General features: G+C 40.5%; 1 protein-coding gene across 1 annotated transcript in view; it reads left to right on the forward strand.

Annotated features, from left to right (window-relative positions):
* The window catches only part of HSD17B3 (hydroxysteroid 17-beta dehydrogenase 3), a gene marked incomplete at its 5' end in the record, with an annotated part of 46,770 nt that extends 42,335 nt beyond the window's left edge, over positions 1–4,435 (forward strand). The window contains one exon of the mRNA XM_082611179.1: positions 3,845–4,435. Coding sequence (XP_082467305.1) covers positions 3,845–3,955 — 111 coding nt within the window. The 3' untranslated portion in view covers positions 3,956–4,435. The remainder of the gene's footprint in view (positions 1–3,844) is intronic.
* Between the last annotated feature and the right edge of the window lie 12,539 nt (positions 4,436–16,974).

Here is a 16,974-nt window from a genome sequence, read left to right on the forward strand (position 1 = left end):
CCCCTACTATTATTGTGTTACTGTCAATTTCTGCCTTTATGTCTGTTAATATTTATGTACATATGTGCTCCTATGTAAGGTGCACATATATTTACAATAGTTATATCTTCTTCTTGGATTGATCTCTTGATTATTATATAATGTTCTACTTTTTCTCTTATTACAGTCTCTGTTTTAAAGTGTATTTTTCCTTTTTTTGTTTTAATTGGAGTATAGTTGTTTTACAACATTGGGTATTTTTTCTGATGTATGTTTTGTACCCTGGCTTTCTTTTGATTTCCATTTGCATGGAATATCTTTTTCCACTCCCTCACTTTCAGTCTGTATGTGTCTTTAATTAATTAATTAATTTGTCTGCACTGTGTGGCTTGTAGGATCCTAGTTCCCCAACCAGGGATTGAACCTAGGCCCGTGGCAGTGAAAGTGCTGAGTCCTAACCACTGGCCCACCAAGGAATTCCGTGTATGTGTCTTTAGATCTGAAGTGAGTCTCTTGTAGGCAGCATATATACTGGGCTTGTTTTTGTATCCATTCAGCCACTCTATGTGTTTTGATTGGAGCATTTAATCCATTTACATTTCAAGTAATTATTGATATGTATGTTCTTTTTGCCATTTTGTTAATTGTAATTGAGCTGTTTTTGTAGTTCTTTATTGTTCCTTCCTACTTCTTTTTCTTGCTTTCCTTGTGATTTGATGACTATCTTTAGTGTTATATTTTGATTCCTTTTTCTTTTGTGTGAACATATCTATTATAGGTTCTTGGCTTGTGGTTACCATGAGGTTTATATATAGCAATCTCTATATATCCATGATTGTTTTAAATTAATGATCTATTAAGTTTGAACACATTTTAACAATCCTGTATTTTTACTCCCCGCCCTTCATATTTACTGTTTTTGACATTATAATTTTCATCTTTTTGTTCTGTTTATCCCTTAACTGCTTATTGTGGATATAGATGATTTTACTACTTTTGTTTTTTAACCTTCCTCCTATCTTTATATTTGGCTTATTTACTACCTTTACTCTATGTTTGACTTTACTGATGAGATTTTTTCCTTTCATACTTTTCATATTTCTATTTGTGGCCTTTTCTTTTCTGCCTAGGGAAGAAGTCCCTTTAACATTTCTTGTAAAGCTGGTTTCATGGTGTTGAACTCTTAGATTTTGCTTGTCTATAAAACCTTTTTACTCACCTTCAAATCTGAATGAAAACCTTGCCAGGTAGAGTATTCTTCATTGTAGGTTTTTCCCTTTCTTCACTTTCAATACACTGTGCCACTCTCTTCTGGCCTGCAGAAAAGTCAGCTGTTAGTCTTTTGGGAGTCCCCTTCTATGTAACTGTTGCCTTTCCTTTGTGGCTTTTAATATTCTCTCTTTATTTTTACTATTTTAATTACCATGTGTCTTGGTGTGGTCCTCTTTGTGTTCATCATGTTTGGGACTCTCTGTGCTTCCTGGACTTGGATATCTGTTTCCTTTCCCAGGTCAGGGAAGTTTTCAGCTCTTATGTCTTCAAATATCTTCTCTGTTCCCTTCTCTTTCTCTTCTCCTGCTGTGACCCTTGTGATGCTAATGTTAGTACTCTTGATGTCACAGAGGTCTCTTAAACTGTTCTCATTTTTAAAAATTCTTTTTTCTTTTTTCTGTTCAGCTTCAGTAATTTCCACTACTATGTCATCCAGTTTGCTGATACATTTTTCTGTATCAGCTAATCTACTGATTCCTTCTACTGTATTTTTATTACAGTCATTGTATTCTTTAGCGCTGTTTGGTTCTTTATATTTTTTAACTCTTTTTAAAAAAACTTCTAACTTCTCACTCATTCATCTTACACCATTCTTCTCCTGAGTTCTTTGAGCACCTTTCTGATCATTACCTTGAACTCTTTATCAGATAGATTGCTTATCTCCACTTCACTTAGTTCTTTTTCTGGGGTTTTATCTTGTTGCTTCATTTGGAACATATTCCTCTGTTGCCTTATTGTGCCTAATTTACTGTTTTTATTTCTATGTATCTGGTAGGATGGTTACATTTCCTGATCTTGGAGAAGTGGTCTTTTGTGGGAGATGTCCTATGTATCCCAGAAGTGTACTCCCCTCTGGTCAACAGAGCTATATGCTCTAGGAGTGCCCCCATGTGGACTGTGCAGGCTCTTCTGTCATGGCGGGCTGATTATTGTGGGTGGTCTGGTAGGCTAGGTTGGCCTCCAGTTCTGTCTTTTGCGGAGGCTACTGGCCACTGGTGGGTGGGACTGGGTCTTTAGGTGGCTGGCTATGGAGCCCCAGGGGGTCCTGGGGCTAGTGCTGGCTCACTGGTGTGTGGGACAGACTTCAGGGTGGCTGGTTACAAGGCTTGGGATCCCGAATCTAGTGTTGACCTACTAGAGGGTGGGGGTGGTTCCTCACATGACTGGCTGCTGAGTCTGTGGTGTCCCAAAGCTGGTGTCAACCCTCTGGTGAGTGGGGCCTGATCCCAGGGCAGCTGTGAGGCCTAAGGTGTCTCAGCACTGGTGTTAGTCTGCTGATGGGTGGGCTAGGTCCTGACATGTCAGGCTGTGGGACTGTCATGTTCTTGGAACTGGTGTCTGTCTGCTGGTAGGTAAGACTGAGTTCTGGGGCTAGTGACATCTCACTGGTGGGCAGAACCAGGTCTTGGGGTCTTTGGCTGCAGGGCCCATGGGTCCTGGAACGGGTGCTGGCTTGCTGGTGTTCAGGGCTGGGGCCCAGGATGTCCTGGAGATAGTGACAGCCCCCTGGTGAGCAGAGCCTGGTTCCAGTGTCTCTGGCTGCAAGGCCCTGGGGGTCCTGGAGTTGGTGTTGGCCTGCTGGTGGGCAGGTTTGGACCTGACAGCTGGCTGTGGGACCTTGGAGGTCCTGGGGCCAGTGCCTGTACCCTGGTGGTTGGGCTTTTGCCCTGGTTCCCAGAGTGTGTGAGATTTTGTGTGTGCCCTTTAAAAGTGGAGTTTCTATATCCTAATGCCCTCTGACTCTACTGAAAATAAGCCTACTGACTTTCAAAGCCAAACGTTCTGGGGCCTCATCTTCCTGGAGCAGGACCCTCAGGCTGGGGAGCCCAATGTGGGGCTCAGACCCCTTGCTCCTTGGGGAGAACCTCTGCACTTGTAATTATCTTCCCATTTGTGGGTCTCCTGCCTAGGGGAATAGGTCTTGACTATACCACATTCCACTCCTCTTACTCATCTCTTTGTGGTTCCTTCTTTATATCTTTCGTTGTAGGAGATCTTTTCTGCTAGACTTCAGGTCTCTCTCATCAGTAGTTGTTCTGTAAATAGTTGTAATTTTGGTGTTCCTGTGAAAGGAGGGGAGCTCAGCATCTTCCTGCTCCACCATCTTGGCCACTCTCCTGTTCATTCACTCTTTTATGCATTCAGGTATTTGCTTAGTGCCTACTATGCCTCAGGCATTGTGCCAGGTGATGGAAAGCATTTCTGATTCTTTTCCTGGAATCTCATTTTAGTAGAATCTTGCTAGAAAGAATATGAAGACACTGGGAGATCAAGCCCCAGAAAGAGAAAGTGCCCACTAAGAGAAAGAAGAAAGGGAGGGTGTTACTATGTACAGAGTCCTCTTAATTTAGAAATACCTCACGACTGTTCTGACAAGTGACTGCTTTGACTGTTCTGACGTCCCTGAGAAAACCCTGTTTGCTGAGAAAATGTCACAAGACATTTAAACTTTAACAACTACTTAAAAGATTTGGGACTTAACTTCAGTCATCAGATACACATTTTTAAAGATGATGAATATAAATTGAGATGTTTTCTTGCAACTTCCTTGCTCTTCTTTTCTCCCAGACACTTATGTTTTTGTCTGTTAAAGGCAAGCATTCTGAGCCTGATCCCATCATGGGCCTTCTACAGCAGCATGTTTCAGAAGATGCTCCTGACTCGCTACATGGACTACCTCAAGCAGAATGCCAACATCAGATAGTCCTGGTGGGCTGATGTGCCACCCAACATTGCTTTCTTCACCAAGTTCTGTGTTGGCCACAGAGGACCCAGGAACAGACCAGTACCTATCACCTCCCTGAAGCTGGAGGGCCCATGTCACAGATCCAGTACTTAAAATTCAACTTTGTTTTGCAATTTTACTCAAGTCTGGAGATCTTTGGGAGAGCTGTGATGTAAAAACATGTGTTGTGCAATGGGGTTTTAATAGTTAGAGAAGGTGAGGGTGTCTATAGGTAAAGCTGGAAAATTTTCTGTATGGGATTATAATATAATGTAGTGAGAAGAAAGCCTCTGATTCTTTGAATATTGGGAACAATTATACCTAAAATCTACTTTTATAGCTGTATTAAAGAAATGTCTGAAATTACTAAACTTTATCAAGACAGCTGTAGTCCTAGGGCACTCACTGGTTCTCAAACTGGCTTCCTCAGAGACCCAGGAAACTGTCTAGGAGAAGGGGTGGGGGCAACAGCTACATCAGGACAGTTTCTGGGGACCCCTCATTTCAACTAATGCAGCACCAGATTTATCTATTTCAATTTTATTTGGGGTTCTATGGAAGACTGTGTTTATAAAAATAAAAACAGAAAATATGTTGCTAAAAGTAGTTTAAAAAACCATTGATCGGGTTTCCCTGGTGGTGCAGTGGTTGAGAGTCTGCCTGCCGATGCAGGGGACACGGGTTCGTGTCCCGGTCCGGGAGGATCGCACATGCCGCAGAGCGGCTGGGCCCGTGAGCCATGGCTGCTGAGCCTGCGTGTCCAGAGCCTCTGCTCTGCAACGGGAGAGGCCACAGCAGTGAGAGGCCCGCGTACCGCAAAAACAAACAAACAAACAAACAGCAACAACAAAAAAAACCATTGCGCTAATACAGGAGTTGGTATCTGTAGAAGTGAGTTTTTACAGGTCTCCGGCCCTTGGGTTGCTGGACTGAGGGCTTTAATTGTTAATGCATATGAGGTGGTGTGTTAGGGAACTACTATCCTTCAACTCTTGAGGGAGTTGGGGGAGGATCATGCCAGCTGGTGACCCTGCATTGTCTGGCACTGGTCAAGAGTGCTTCCCCAAGACATCATCGTGTTCTAGGCACTGCCAGTGCTTGGTGGCATTTATCTTTTCTGAGAATGTCATTTGCATTTATGGTGAGCAAAGATTATGTGCTGCTGCTCCAGTTTTAAAAGGATTCTGGGAGATTTGGTTGGAATTTATGGGACATTTTGATGTTCTGGAGGAAAACAGAGGATAGAACATTTAAAACCTTGGTAAGCTTAGAAAGTGGACTATATTATCATAGCTCTTATTAGACCTTCTCTGAGGAAAAGACTGGGAAAATTTATCCATTTTAAAGTATAGATATCTACTTATATTTTCTCAGTTATGGGTAACAATAACAACTATAATACAGGACGCTTTTATGTACTGATTATTAACCTGGTGTCTTTCAGTCCTAAGCTCCACCTTTTATACTCTGATCTATGGTGATGGTCTGGGGAAGCTTCAAACTCGAGTCCTAAGACATTCACACCAGCTGGCTTTGGGTTAGATTCTGCCTAGGGGAGGCAAATTTGGGAAAGTAAAAGGAGGTAGAAGGGGCTGGGAAATTTCTTCGTGTTTGTACTTCTGTTGCCATCACTCTGGAGAGAGAACAGCTTTAGCCAGACTCAGCACCAATCAAGAAGCAGCCTGTAAGGATCTGAGCACCAGCCCCACAAAGCCCTCTTTAGGTATCTGAGCATTACCATGCAGGGGTCCCCCTCTAAGCATCCAGTTCCCAGAAGCTCCACCTCCTCCTTTTTGTTCCACTAGTCCTGCAGTTACTGATATCTGGGTTACTTAGTATCCTCTTTTTGCTCTTTCAGCCTTTCAACTTTGGTGTTACCAATTCCCTCTCTTAAATTCCCTCTGTTTGAAATACTTAGTGTGCTTTTGTTTCATTTTTGTTTTTTGTGACTGGACGTAACTGAGCCTGGACCTGACATAATCTGTCACATTGATTATCTTGCTCGATCTCTGAAGCAGGCTGGATGGGTGGAATCTCCGTTTTACAATGAAGAGTCAAAAACTCCTTATCAGTCAGTATCCCAAGAGGAAACAAAAGGCATGTTTGAGCAATTAGAGGAATTAATTGCAAATGTGTGGGAAGGGTGTAGGTAAGTCATCAGAGCTAGTGATAGCGGGGTGCTTTTACTACCCCAAGGCCTGAAGGGGCTGGGAAAGGATCAAATACTAGGAGAGAGAGAGAGAGAAAGAGAACTGTGTAAGAAGCACTGCCTCAGAGGAACTGCAACCTTTGTCTGAGAGATGCTGCCAGGCGGTGGCCACTCCATAGAGAGGCAGAGGGGAATTGCGATACTGTGGTTTAGAATGAGAAATATATATTTCATTTTCATTCCCATTCTTTGGAATTTCCTAAGTGATAAGAGCAACAAATGTGTCAATTTTTATTCATAATGAGCCCCTTTCAACTGCACTTGAGTTTAAGTTAATGAGGTGGCTTTTAGAAAGCCCCTAAAGATGACAGTTGGTTGCCAGGGGAACCAATCATGTGATTAGAGTTGGAACTTTTAGCCCCACGCTTCAACCTTTGGGGAGGGAAGAAGGGTGGAGATTGAGTTCAATCACCAATGGCCAATGATTTAATCAATCATGCCTATCATGAAGCCTCCATAAAATAGGAACTATAACTATGGGGCTTAGAGAACTTCTGGGTTAGTGAACATGTGGAGGTGCTGGGAAGGTGTTGTGCCCACAGAGGGCATGGAAGCTCTACACCCCTTCCCACATACTTTAACCTATGCTGCTCTTTCCTCTGGCTGTTCTTGAGTTGTATTCCTTTATACATAAACTGGAAATCTAGTAAGTAAACTGGTTTCCTCAGTTCTGTGAGCCATTCTAGCAAATGACCAAACCTGAGGAGGGGTTGTGGGAACTTCTGATTTACAGCCAGTTGGTCAGAAGCCCAGATAACAGCCTGGACTTGCAATTGACATATGAAGTGGGAGCAGTCTTGAGGGACTGAGCCCTTAACCTGTGGGATCTGATGCTATCTTCAGGTAGATAGTGTCAGAATTGAGTTGAATTGTAGGACATCCAGCAGGTGGCCAAGAATTGCTTGCTGTGGGAAAATCTCCCTGCACAGTTGGTGATCAGAATTACTTGAGAGTAGAGAGAGCGTTGCGTGGAAAAACAGGGGTGTTTTACCTTTACTGGAATGATACCCAAACTTCATTCTCCTGCTGTCTTCTGGGCCTCCTGCTGGTGCCTCCCATTGGTCACATCCAACTGGAAGCTCACTGATGTAAATCATAAGGTTAATCTCCTGAGATACCAAGTTTGGGGTGGGGATGGGGAAGGGTAGAGGCTGGATCTGGAGAAAACAGATGCAACATAAGCCCCACATATTAGGTGATTTGTCCAAGTCGTACCATTAATAGTTGGTAGCACCTGGATTGTGACATTGGGCTTCTTTCTTACCACACTTCACTCTATGTTTCAAAAGGGGTAAAACTTTAAGCCAAAAGAGTAAGTATCTCATTGTGGAATTTATGGTATCAGCAAAGTGGGGGGTATTTTACAGACATTAAAGGCTAATCTACTTAAACGTGAGACAATCATGTTTGCTTGCTGTACCAGTTATTACTGCTGTGTAATAAGTGATGACCAACTTAGTAGCATAAAATGACAACAATTTTCTTGTGCTTACAGATTTTGTGGGTCAGAAAGGGCACAGTGGGAAGGTTTGTTTTGCTCCATGATATCTGGGGGCTCAGCTGGGAAGACTCAATGACTGGAAATAATTCAGCTTCCAGAGCTAGTATCATCTGAAGGGTTGCTTAGTTACGTGTCTGGCAATTGATGGGAGTTGCTGCCTGGGACCCCAGATGGGGCTGCAGGATAGAAACCTACACATGGCTTCTCTAAATGCAGCTTGGTTTTCCTCACAGCATGGTGGCTGGGTTCCAAGAATGAGCATCCCAAAGAAAACTAGGAGGAAGCCATACTGTTTATATGACTTAACCTTGGAAGTCACATGGCATCATTTGAAAGCCCTCCCACATTCAATGGGAGGGAACACAAACCCCACCTCTTGATGGGAGAAGTATCACTTGTAATAGGAAATATTGTGACCATCTCTGGAAAATACAACGAGCCACACTAATTAATCTTGTTTGTCCTGGCCTATATCAATTATGGAGAGTTACTTGGCATTTCAACTATTGATGGAGCAACTTATAAAAGTGTAGATATTGTGTTTCAAAACATTTACTTCAATCCCTGGTACATTTGCCTTTGGGGAAGAACTTCTACAACCAGCAGCTTAGGTGAGAAAAGGAATGCAGTTCAGCTAATAAAACCTGGGGCAGATGTTAGAGATAAAATTTTGGTTGTGTGATATAGGGGTTTTTCCAATGTATTAATCCTGGGTAGATTTGAATGACTGATTATCTAACAAGCTTTTTGAGGGTCTTTAAGAGAGCATTTCCTCAAAGGAAAAGCCCTAAGATGTTGGACTGGATGAAATGAGGGTAGAAAAATTCTGTATTTTAAGATCTTTATTCCCATCACCACTAGCACTAGATAATAACTAACATTTGTTGAGTACTAATAATGTGTCAGGGACTATGTAAGTCCTTCCTATATAATAACTTAGGAAGTAGGTAGGTAATCATATTATTATTGCCTTCATTTTACAGATGAGGAAACTGAAGCACAGAAAAGTTGAGTAACTCATACCGATTCACCTGACCAGTGAGTGACAGAGCTGGGATATGACGTGCGTCCTCTTCCAGCATCTGTAGGCTAAAGCACTATAGTATAGCCCTAACTGTCTGGATAAGGTTCTTTAATTGGGAGTAATGGCAAGGGGTGAACACTATTGCCCCCAACTTTGTATTTTTCACTTTCACATGTCCTGGAGAGAGGGGAAGAATTGGGCTTTGCAACCAGGACCACGTGTCTCGATTTCAACACTGACCATTTTCCAAATTTACCATCATCTGGGAATCATTTGGGAACAGCGAGGCTTGCCAAACTTCACAGAACTTTTGTTTCTGCTGAGGAGTACTGAGCTCTTGTTTCTTGCCTGATTCTCTTCTTTTTGTTTGGAGGTCTTGGGAGCCTGAGGCACAGCATCAGCAGCTGGTCATTCTTCCAGCCTTCCATCTGTATTACCTCCCTGGATGCCAAAGGCGGAAGAATCCCTCTGACAACACTTGGAGCAGGAAAATGAGGTGATTATGGGCTGCTGCTCTGAAAAAGTTGGGAGCTCTTGCTGGGGCAGTTCCCTGAGGTATCATCCATTTCTTGTTCTTGTGGGATGGGAACCAGAACGCCCCACTTCAAAAAGACTTTTTTAGCCAGAGCTTGCCAGAGAAAGCTGAAGACGGTCATCCCAAGGTCAGCATGATTTTAATCATGTTTGTCTGCTTCCAATGCCAAAAAAGATGATTATTCTCATTGTAGTTTATCCACTGTGCTTAGGGCACAGTCTGTTTTAACTTGTGACTGCCCTCTAATGGTCTAGGACAGAGATTGTTGGGTTTTTTCTTTATAATCCTATAGGACTTTTAGAACAGAACTCAATTTGGGGAAAGAAATCTCTCGAATTATTTTTAGTTCTTTTTTTTTTAAATTAAGGTATACTTGACATATAACATAATATTAGTTTCAAGTGTACAACATAATTCGATACATGTATATAAAATGATCAGCACAAAAAGTTTAGTTAACATTCATCATCACACATGTTTACAAAATTTTTTTCTTGTGATGAGAACATTTAAGATCTACCCTCTTGGGCTTCCCTGGTGGCGCAGTGGTTGAGAGTCCGCCTGCCAATGCAGGGAATACGGGTTTGTGCCCCGGTCCGGGAAGATCCCACATGCCGCGGAGCGGCTGGGCCCGTGAGCCATGGCCGCTGAGCCTGCACGTCCAGAGCCTGTGCTCCGCAACGGGAGAGGCCACAACAGTGAGAGGCCCGCGTACCAAAAAAAAAAAAAAAATCTACCCTCTTAACCCCTTTCAAATATACAACACAGTATTGTTACCTTTAGTCACCATGCTGCACATTATATCACCAGGACTTGCTTGTTTCATAACCTTTTGACCACCCTCACCCCCCACCCCCACCCCACACCATGCCTCTGCTAACCATCAGTCTGCTCTCTGTATCTATGAATTTGGGTTTTTTAAAAAGATTCCACATGTACAGGAGATCATACTGTATTTATCTTTTCTGTCTGACTTGTTTGTCTTAGCATAATGCCCTCAAGGTCCAGCCTTCAATTCTTTCTTTTTTTGAGCTACTTTTGTGAGTGTGTGTGTTTGTGTATCTGTGTACGGCATCATCAAGAGAGAAAGAGGAGGAGAGAAGAGGAGAGGAACTGTTTCAGTTTCACACACTCTGACAAGATGGCCAACAATGGGCCAGGCACTTAGCCTCTCCAGTAAAATTACCTCAGCAGTAAAATTAGAAGATTTTATCACATGATCTATAATTTTCAATTCAGCTCTTATAGTCTATGCATCTCAAGTAAGTTTTGCAAATAAACTTTCTTTCTCAATCCTTAAAAAATAATTTTCCTGATTATAAAATACATGTAGTGTAGGAAATATAGAAACTATAGAAGAAAGAGAAGAAAATAAAAACCACCATTTATCCCACCACCCAATATTAGCCATTCTTCATTGATTATGGATTTTCTTTTATAAATTTTCTCTGTGTGTGTGTCTAAGTGCAGATTTTATATTCTGCCTCTCCCCTTAAGATTATAGCATGAGATTTCTTTGTGTTAATCAGTATTCAGAAAATGATTTACAATGGTTACTTAAATGACTCAATATCGTTTATTTTACCATGTTTTTTTTTTTTTTGCCTTGCATTTAGGTATTTTCTTATTTTTAAAATCTTGAAAATAACTTACACCAATATACATCCTTTTTTTTTTTTTTTTTTTGTGATACGCGGGCCTCTCACTGCTGTGGCCTCTCCCGTTGCGGCATGTGGGATCTTCCTGGACCAGGGCATGAACCGGTATCCCCTGCATCAGCAGGCAGACTCTCAACCACTGTGCCACCAGTGAAGCCCCACCAATATACAGCCTTTATATGCATCTTTTTTACAGTTGTTGATATTGATGTTTTGAGTATTTTTATAATGGCTTTTCTAATTCACATACTATACAATTCACCCATTTAAAGCATACACTTTGATTGTTTTTAGTATATTCAAAAAGTTGTGTAGCCATTGGCACAATTAATTTTAGAACAATTTTTTTACATTTCATCACCCCACATAGGAACGCCATGCCCATCAGCCGTCGCTCCCCATTCCACATGCCCCCTCCCCAGCACCACACAACCACTAATCTACTTTCTGTCTCTATGGATTTGCCTGTTTTGGACTTTTAGTATAACTGGAGTCATATAATATGTGGGTTTTTTTATTGGCTTCTTTCACTTAGCATAATGTTTTCAAGGTTTATCCATGTTGTAGCAGATATCAGTACTTCATTACTTTTTAGTGCTGAATAATATTCTATTGTATGAATAATATCACATTTTGTCAGTTGATCCGTTGATGGACATTTAGGTTATTTCTACTTTTTAGCTATTATAAATAATGATACTATGAACGTTTGCATACAAATTTTTGTGTGGACATATATTTTCATTTATCTTGGGTATATACCTAGGAGTGGAATTGCTGGGTGGTGTGGTAACTCTATGTTTGAACTTTTGAGGAACTGCCACACTGTTTTCCAAAGTGGTGATACCATTTTTACATTAGCACCAGCAGTGTATGAGGGTTCCAATTCCTCTACATCCTCACCAGCACTTGTTATTGTCTATCTTTTAAATTATAGCCATCCTAGTGGATATGAAGTGATACCTCACTGTGGTTTTGATTTTCATTTCCTTGGTGGCTAATGATGTTGAGAATATTTCTAAGTCCTTATTGACCATTCATTTTCTTTGGAGAAATATATACTCAGATTGCCCTTTTTTTTAAAATTTAACATCTTTATTGGAGTATAATTGCTTTACAATGGTGTGTTAGTTTCTGCTTTATAACAAAGTGAATCAGTTATACATATACATATATCCCCATATCTCTTCCCTCTTGTGTCTCCCTCCCTCCCACCCACCCTATCCCACCCCTCTAGGTGGACACAAAGCACGGAGCTGATCTCCCTGTGCTATGCGACTGCTTCCCACTAGCTATCTATTTTACATTTGGTAGTGTATATATGTCCATGACACTCTCTCACTTTGTCCCAGCTTACCTTACCCCCTTCCTGTGTCCTCAAGTTCATTCTCTAGTAGGTCTGCGTCTTTACTCCCATCTTGCCCCTAGGTTCTTCATGACCATTTTTTTTTTAGATTCCATACATACGTGTTAGCATACGGTATTTGTTTTTCTCCTTCTGACTTACTTCACTCTATATGACAGACTCTAGGTCCATCCAACTCACTACAAATAACTCAAATTTCGTTTCTTCTAATGGCTGAGTGATATTCCATTGTATTTACGTGCCACATCTTCTTTATCCATTCATCTGTTGATGGACACCTAGGTTGCTTCCATGTCCTGGCTATGGTAAATAAACCTGCAATGAACATTGTGGTACATGACTCTTTTTGAATTATGGTTTTCTCAGGGTACAGCCCCAGTAGTGGGATTGCTGGGTCTTATGGTAGTTCTATTTTTAGTTTTTTAAGGAACCTCCATACTCCTCTCAATAGTGGCTGTATCAATTTACATTCCCACCAACAGTACAAGAGGGTTCCCTTTTCTCCACACCCTCTCCAGCATTTATTGTTTGTAGATATTTTGATGATGGCCATTCTGACTGGTGTGAGATGATATCACATTGTAGTTTTGATCTGCATTTCTCTAATGATTAATGATGTTGAGCATTCTTTCATGTGTTTGCTGGCAATCTGTATATCTTCTTTGGAGAAATGTCTGTTTAGGTCTTCTGCCCATTTTGGGATTGGGTTGTTTGTTTTTTTGATATTGAGCTGCATGAGCTGCTTGTAAATTTTGGAGATTAATCCTTTGTCAGTTGCTTCATTTGCAAATATTTTCTCCCATTCTGAGGGTTGTCTTTTGGTCTTGTTTATGGTTCCCTTTGCTGTACAAAAGCTTTTAAGTTTCATTAGGTCCCATTTGTTTATTTTTGTTTTTATTTCCACTTCTCTAGGAGGTGGGTCAAAAAGGATTTTGCTGTGATTTATGTCATAGAGTGTTCTGCCTATGTTTTCCTCTAAGAGTTTGATAGCGTCTGGCCTTACATTTAGGCATTTAATCCATTTTGAGTTTATTTTTGTGTATGGTGTTAGGCAGTGTTCTAATTTCATTCTTTTACATGAAGCTGCCCAGTTTTCACAGCACCACTTATTAAAGAGGCTGTCTGGGCTTCCCTGGTGGTGCAGTGGTTGAGAGTCCGCCTGTGGATGCAGGGGACATGGGTTCATGTCCTGGTCCGGGAAGATCCCACATGCTGTGGAGTGGCTGGGCCCGTGAGCCATGGCCGCTGAGCCTGCGCATCTGGAGCCTGTGCTCCACAATGGGAGAGGCCACAACAGTGAGAGGCCCGCGTACTGCAAAAAAAAAGAAGAAAAAAAAAAGAGGCTGTCTTTTCTCCATTGTATATTTTACCTCCTTTATCAAAGGTAAGTTGATCATATGTGCGTGGGTTTATCTCTGGGATTTCTATCCTGTTCCATTGATCTATATTTCTGTTTTTGTGCCAGTACCATACTGTCTTGGTTACTGTAGCTTTGTAGTATAGTCTGAAGTCAGGGAGCCTGATTCTTCCAGCTCCGTTTTTCTTTCTCAAGATTGCTTTGGCTATTCGGGGTCTTTTGTGTTTCCATACAAATTGTGAAATTTTTTGTTCTAGTTCTGTGCAAAATGCCAGTGGTAGTTTGATAGGGATTGCATTGAATCTGTAGATTGCTTTGGGTAGTAGAGTAATTTTCACAATATTGATTATTCCAATCCAAGAACATGGTATATCTCTCCATCTGTTGGTATCGTCTTTAATTTCTTTCATTATTGTCTTATAGTTTTCTGCATACAGGTCTTTTGTCTCCCTAGGTAGGTTTATTCCTAGGTATTTTATTCTTTTTGTTACAATGGTAGATGGGAGTGTTTTCTTAATTTCACTATCAGATTTTTCATCATTAGTGTATAGGAATGCAAGAGATTTCTGTGCATTGATTTTGTATCCTGCTACTTTACCAAATTCATTCATTAGCTCTAGTAGCTTTCTGGTAGCATCTTTAGGATTCTCCATGTATAGTATCATGTCATCTGCAAACAGTGACAGCTTTACTTCTTCTTTTCTGACTTGGATTCCTTTTATTTCTTTTTCTTCTCTGATTGCTGTGGCTAAAACTTCCAAAACTATGTTGAATAATAGTGGTGAGAGGGGCAACCTTGTCTTGTTCGTGATCTTAGTGGAAATGGTTTCAGTTGTTCACCATTGAAGACGATGTTGGCTGTGGGTTTGTCATATATGGCCTTTATTATGTTGAGGTAAGTTCCCTCTCTGCCTACTTTCTGGAGGTTTTTTTTTTTATCACAAATGGGTGATGAATTTTGTCAAAAGCTTTCTCTGCATCTATTGAGATGATCATACGGTTTTTCTCCTTCAATTTGTTAATATAGTGTATCACATTGATTGATTTTCATATTTGAAGAATCCTTGCATTCCTGGGATAAACCCCACTTGATCATGGTGTATGATCCTTTTAATGTGGTGTTGGATTCTGTTTGCTAGTATTTTGTTGAGGATTGTTGCATCTATGTTCATCAGAGATATTGGCCTGTAGTTTTCTTTCCTTGTGACATCTTTTTTTTTTTTTTTTTTTCTGTACACGGGCCTCTTGCTGTTGTGGCCTCTCACATTGTGGAGCACAGGCTCTGGACGCACAGGCTCAGTGGCCATGGCTCATGGGCCCAGCCACTCCACGGCATGTGGGATCTTCCTGGACCAGGGCACGAACCCGTATCCCCTGCATCGGCAGGCGGACTCTCAACCACTGCGCCACCAGAGAAGCCCTCCTTGTGACATCTTTGTCTGGTTTTGGTATCAGGGTGATGGTGGCCCCATAGAATTAGTTTGGGAGTGTTTGTCCCTCTGCTATATTTTGGAAGAGTTTGAGAAGAATAGGTGTTAGCTCTTCTCTATATGTTTGATGGAATTTGCCTGTGAAGGCATCTAGTCTTTGGGTTTTGTTTGTTGGAAGATTTTTAATCACAGTTTCAATTTTAGTGCTTGTGATTGGTCTGTTCATATTTTCTATTTCATCCTGGTTCAGTCTCAGAAGGTTGTGTATTTCTAAGAATTTGTCCATTTCTTCCAGGTTGTCCATTTTATTGGCATATAGTTGCTTATAGTAATCTCTCATGATTCTTTGTATTTCTGCAGTATCAGTTGTTACTTCTCCTTTTTCATTTCTAATTCTATTGATTTGAGTCTTCTCCCGTGTTTTTCTTGATGAGTCTGGCTAATTGTTTATCAAGTTTTTTTTTTCTTCTCAAAGAACCAGCTTTTAGTTTTATTGATCTTTGCTATTGTTTCCTTAATTTCTTTTTCATTTATTTGTGATCTGATCTTTATAATTTCTTTCCTTCTGCTAACTTTGGGTTTTTTTGATCTTCTTTCTCTAATTGTTTTAGGTGTAAATTTAGGTTGTTTATTTGAGATGTTTCTTGTTTATTGAGGTAGGATTGTATTGCTATAAACTTCCCTCTTAGAACTGCTTTTGCTGCATCCCATAAGTTTTGGGTCATCGTGTTTTCATTGTCATTTGTTTCTAGGTTTTTTTTTATTTCCTCTTTGATTTCATCAGTGATCTCTTGGTTATTAAGTAGTGTATTGTTTAGCCTCCATGTGTATGTATATTTTACAGATTTTTTCCTGTAACTGATATCTAGTCTCATAGTGTTGTGGTCAGAAAAGATACTTGATCCAATTTCAATTTTCTTAAATTTACCAAGCCTTGATTTGTGAACCAAGATATGATCTATCCTGGAGATTGTTCCATGAGCACTTGAGAAGAAAGTGTATTTTGTTGTTTTGGGATGGAATGTCCTATAAATATCAATTAAGTCCATATTGTTTAATGTATCATTTAAAGATGTGTTTCCTTATTTATTTTCATTTTGGATGATCTGTCCATTGTTGAAGGTGGGGTGTTAAAGTCCCCTAATATGATTGTTTTACTGTCGATTTCCCCTTTTATGCCTGTTAGTATTTGCCTCATGTATTGAGGTGCTCCTATGTTGGGTGCATAAATATTTACATTTGTTATATCTTCTTCTTGGATTGATCCCTTGATCATTATGTAGTGTCCTTCTTTGTCTCTTGTAATAATCTTTGTTTTAAAGTCTATTTTGTGTAATGTGAGAATTGCTACTCCAGGTTTCTTTTGATTTCCATTTGTATGGAATATCTTTTTCCATCCCCTCACTTTCAGTCTGTATGTGTCCCTAGGTCTGAAATGGGCCTCTTGTTGACAGCATATATATGGGTCTTGTTTTTGTATCCATTCAGCCAGTCTATGTCTTTGGTTGGAACATTTAATCCATTTACGTTTAAGGTCATTATTGATATGTATGTTCCTATTACCATTTTAATTATTTTGGGTTTGTTTTTGTTGGTCTTTTCCTTCTATTGTGTCTCCTGTCTAGAGAAGTTCCTTTAGCATTTGTTGTAAAGGTGGTTTGGTGGTGCTGAATTCTCTTAGCTTTTGCTTGTCTGTAAAGATTTTAATTTCTCCATCAAATCTGAATGAGATCCCTGCTGGGTAGAGTATTCTTGAGTGTAGATTTTTCCCTTTTATCTCTTTAAATATGTCCTGCCACTCCCTTCTGGCTTGCAGAGTTTCTGCTGAAATATCAGCTGTTAACCTTATGGGGATTCCCTTTTATGTTATTTGTTGTTTTTCCCTTCCTGTTTTTAATATTTTTTCTTTGTATTTAAT

The sequence above is a fragment of the Mesoplodon mirus genome (genome assembly GCF_964341445.2).
Source record: "Mesoplodon mirus genome assembly, chromosome: 1".
Lineage (NCBI taxonomy): Eukaryota > Metazoa > Chordata > Mammalia > Artiodactyla > Ziphiidae > Mesoplodon > Mesoplodon mirus.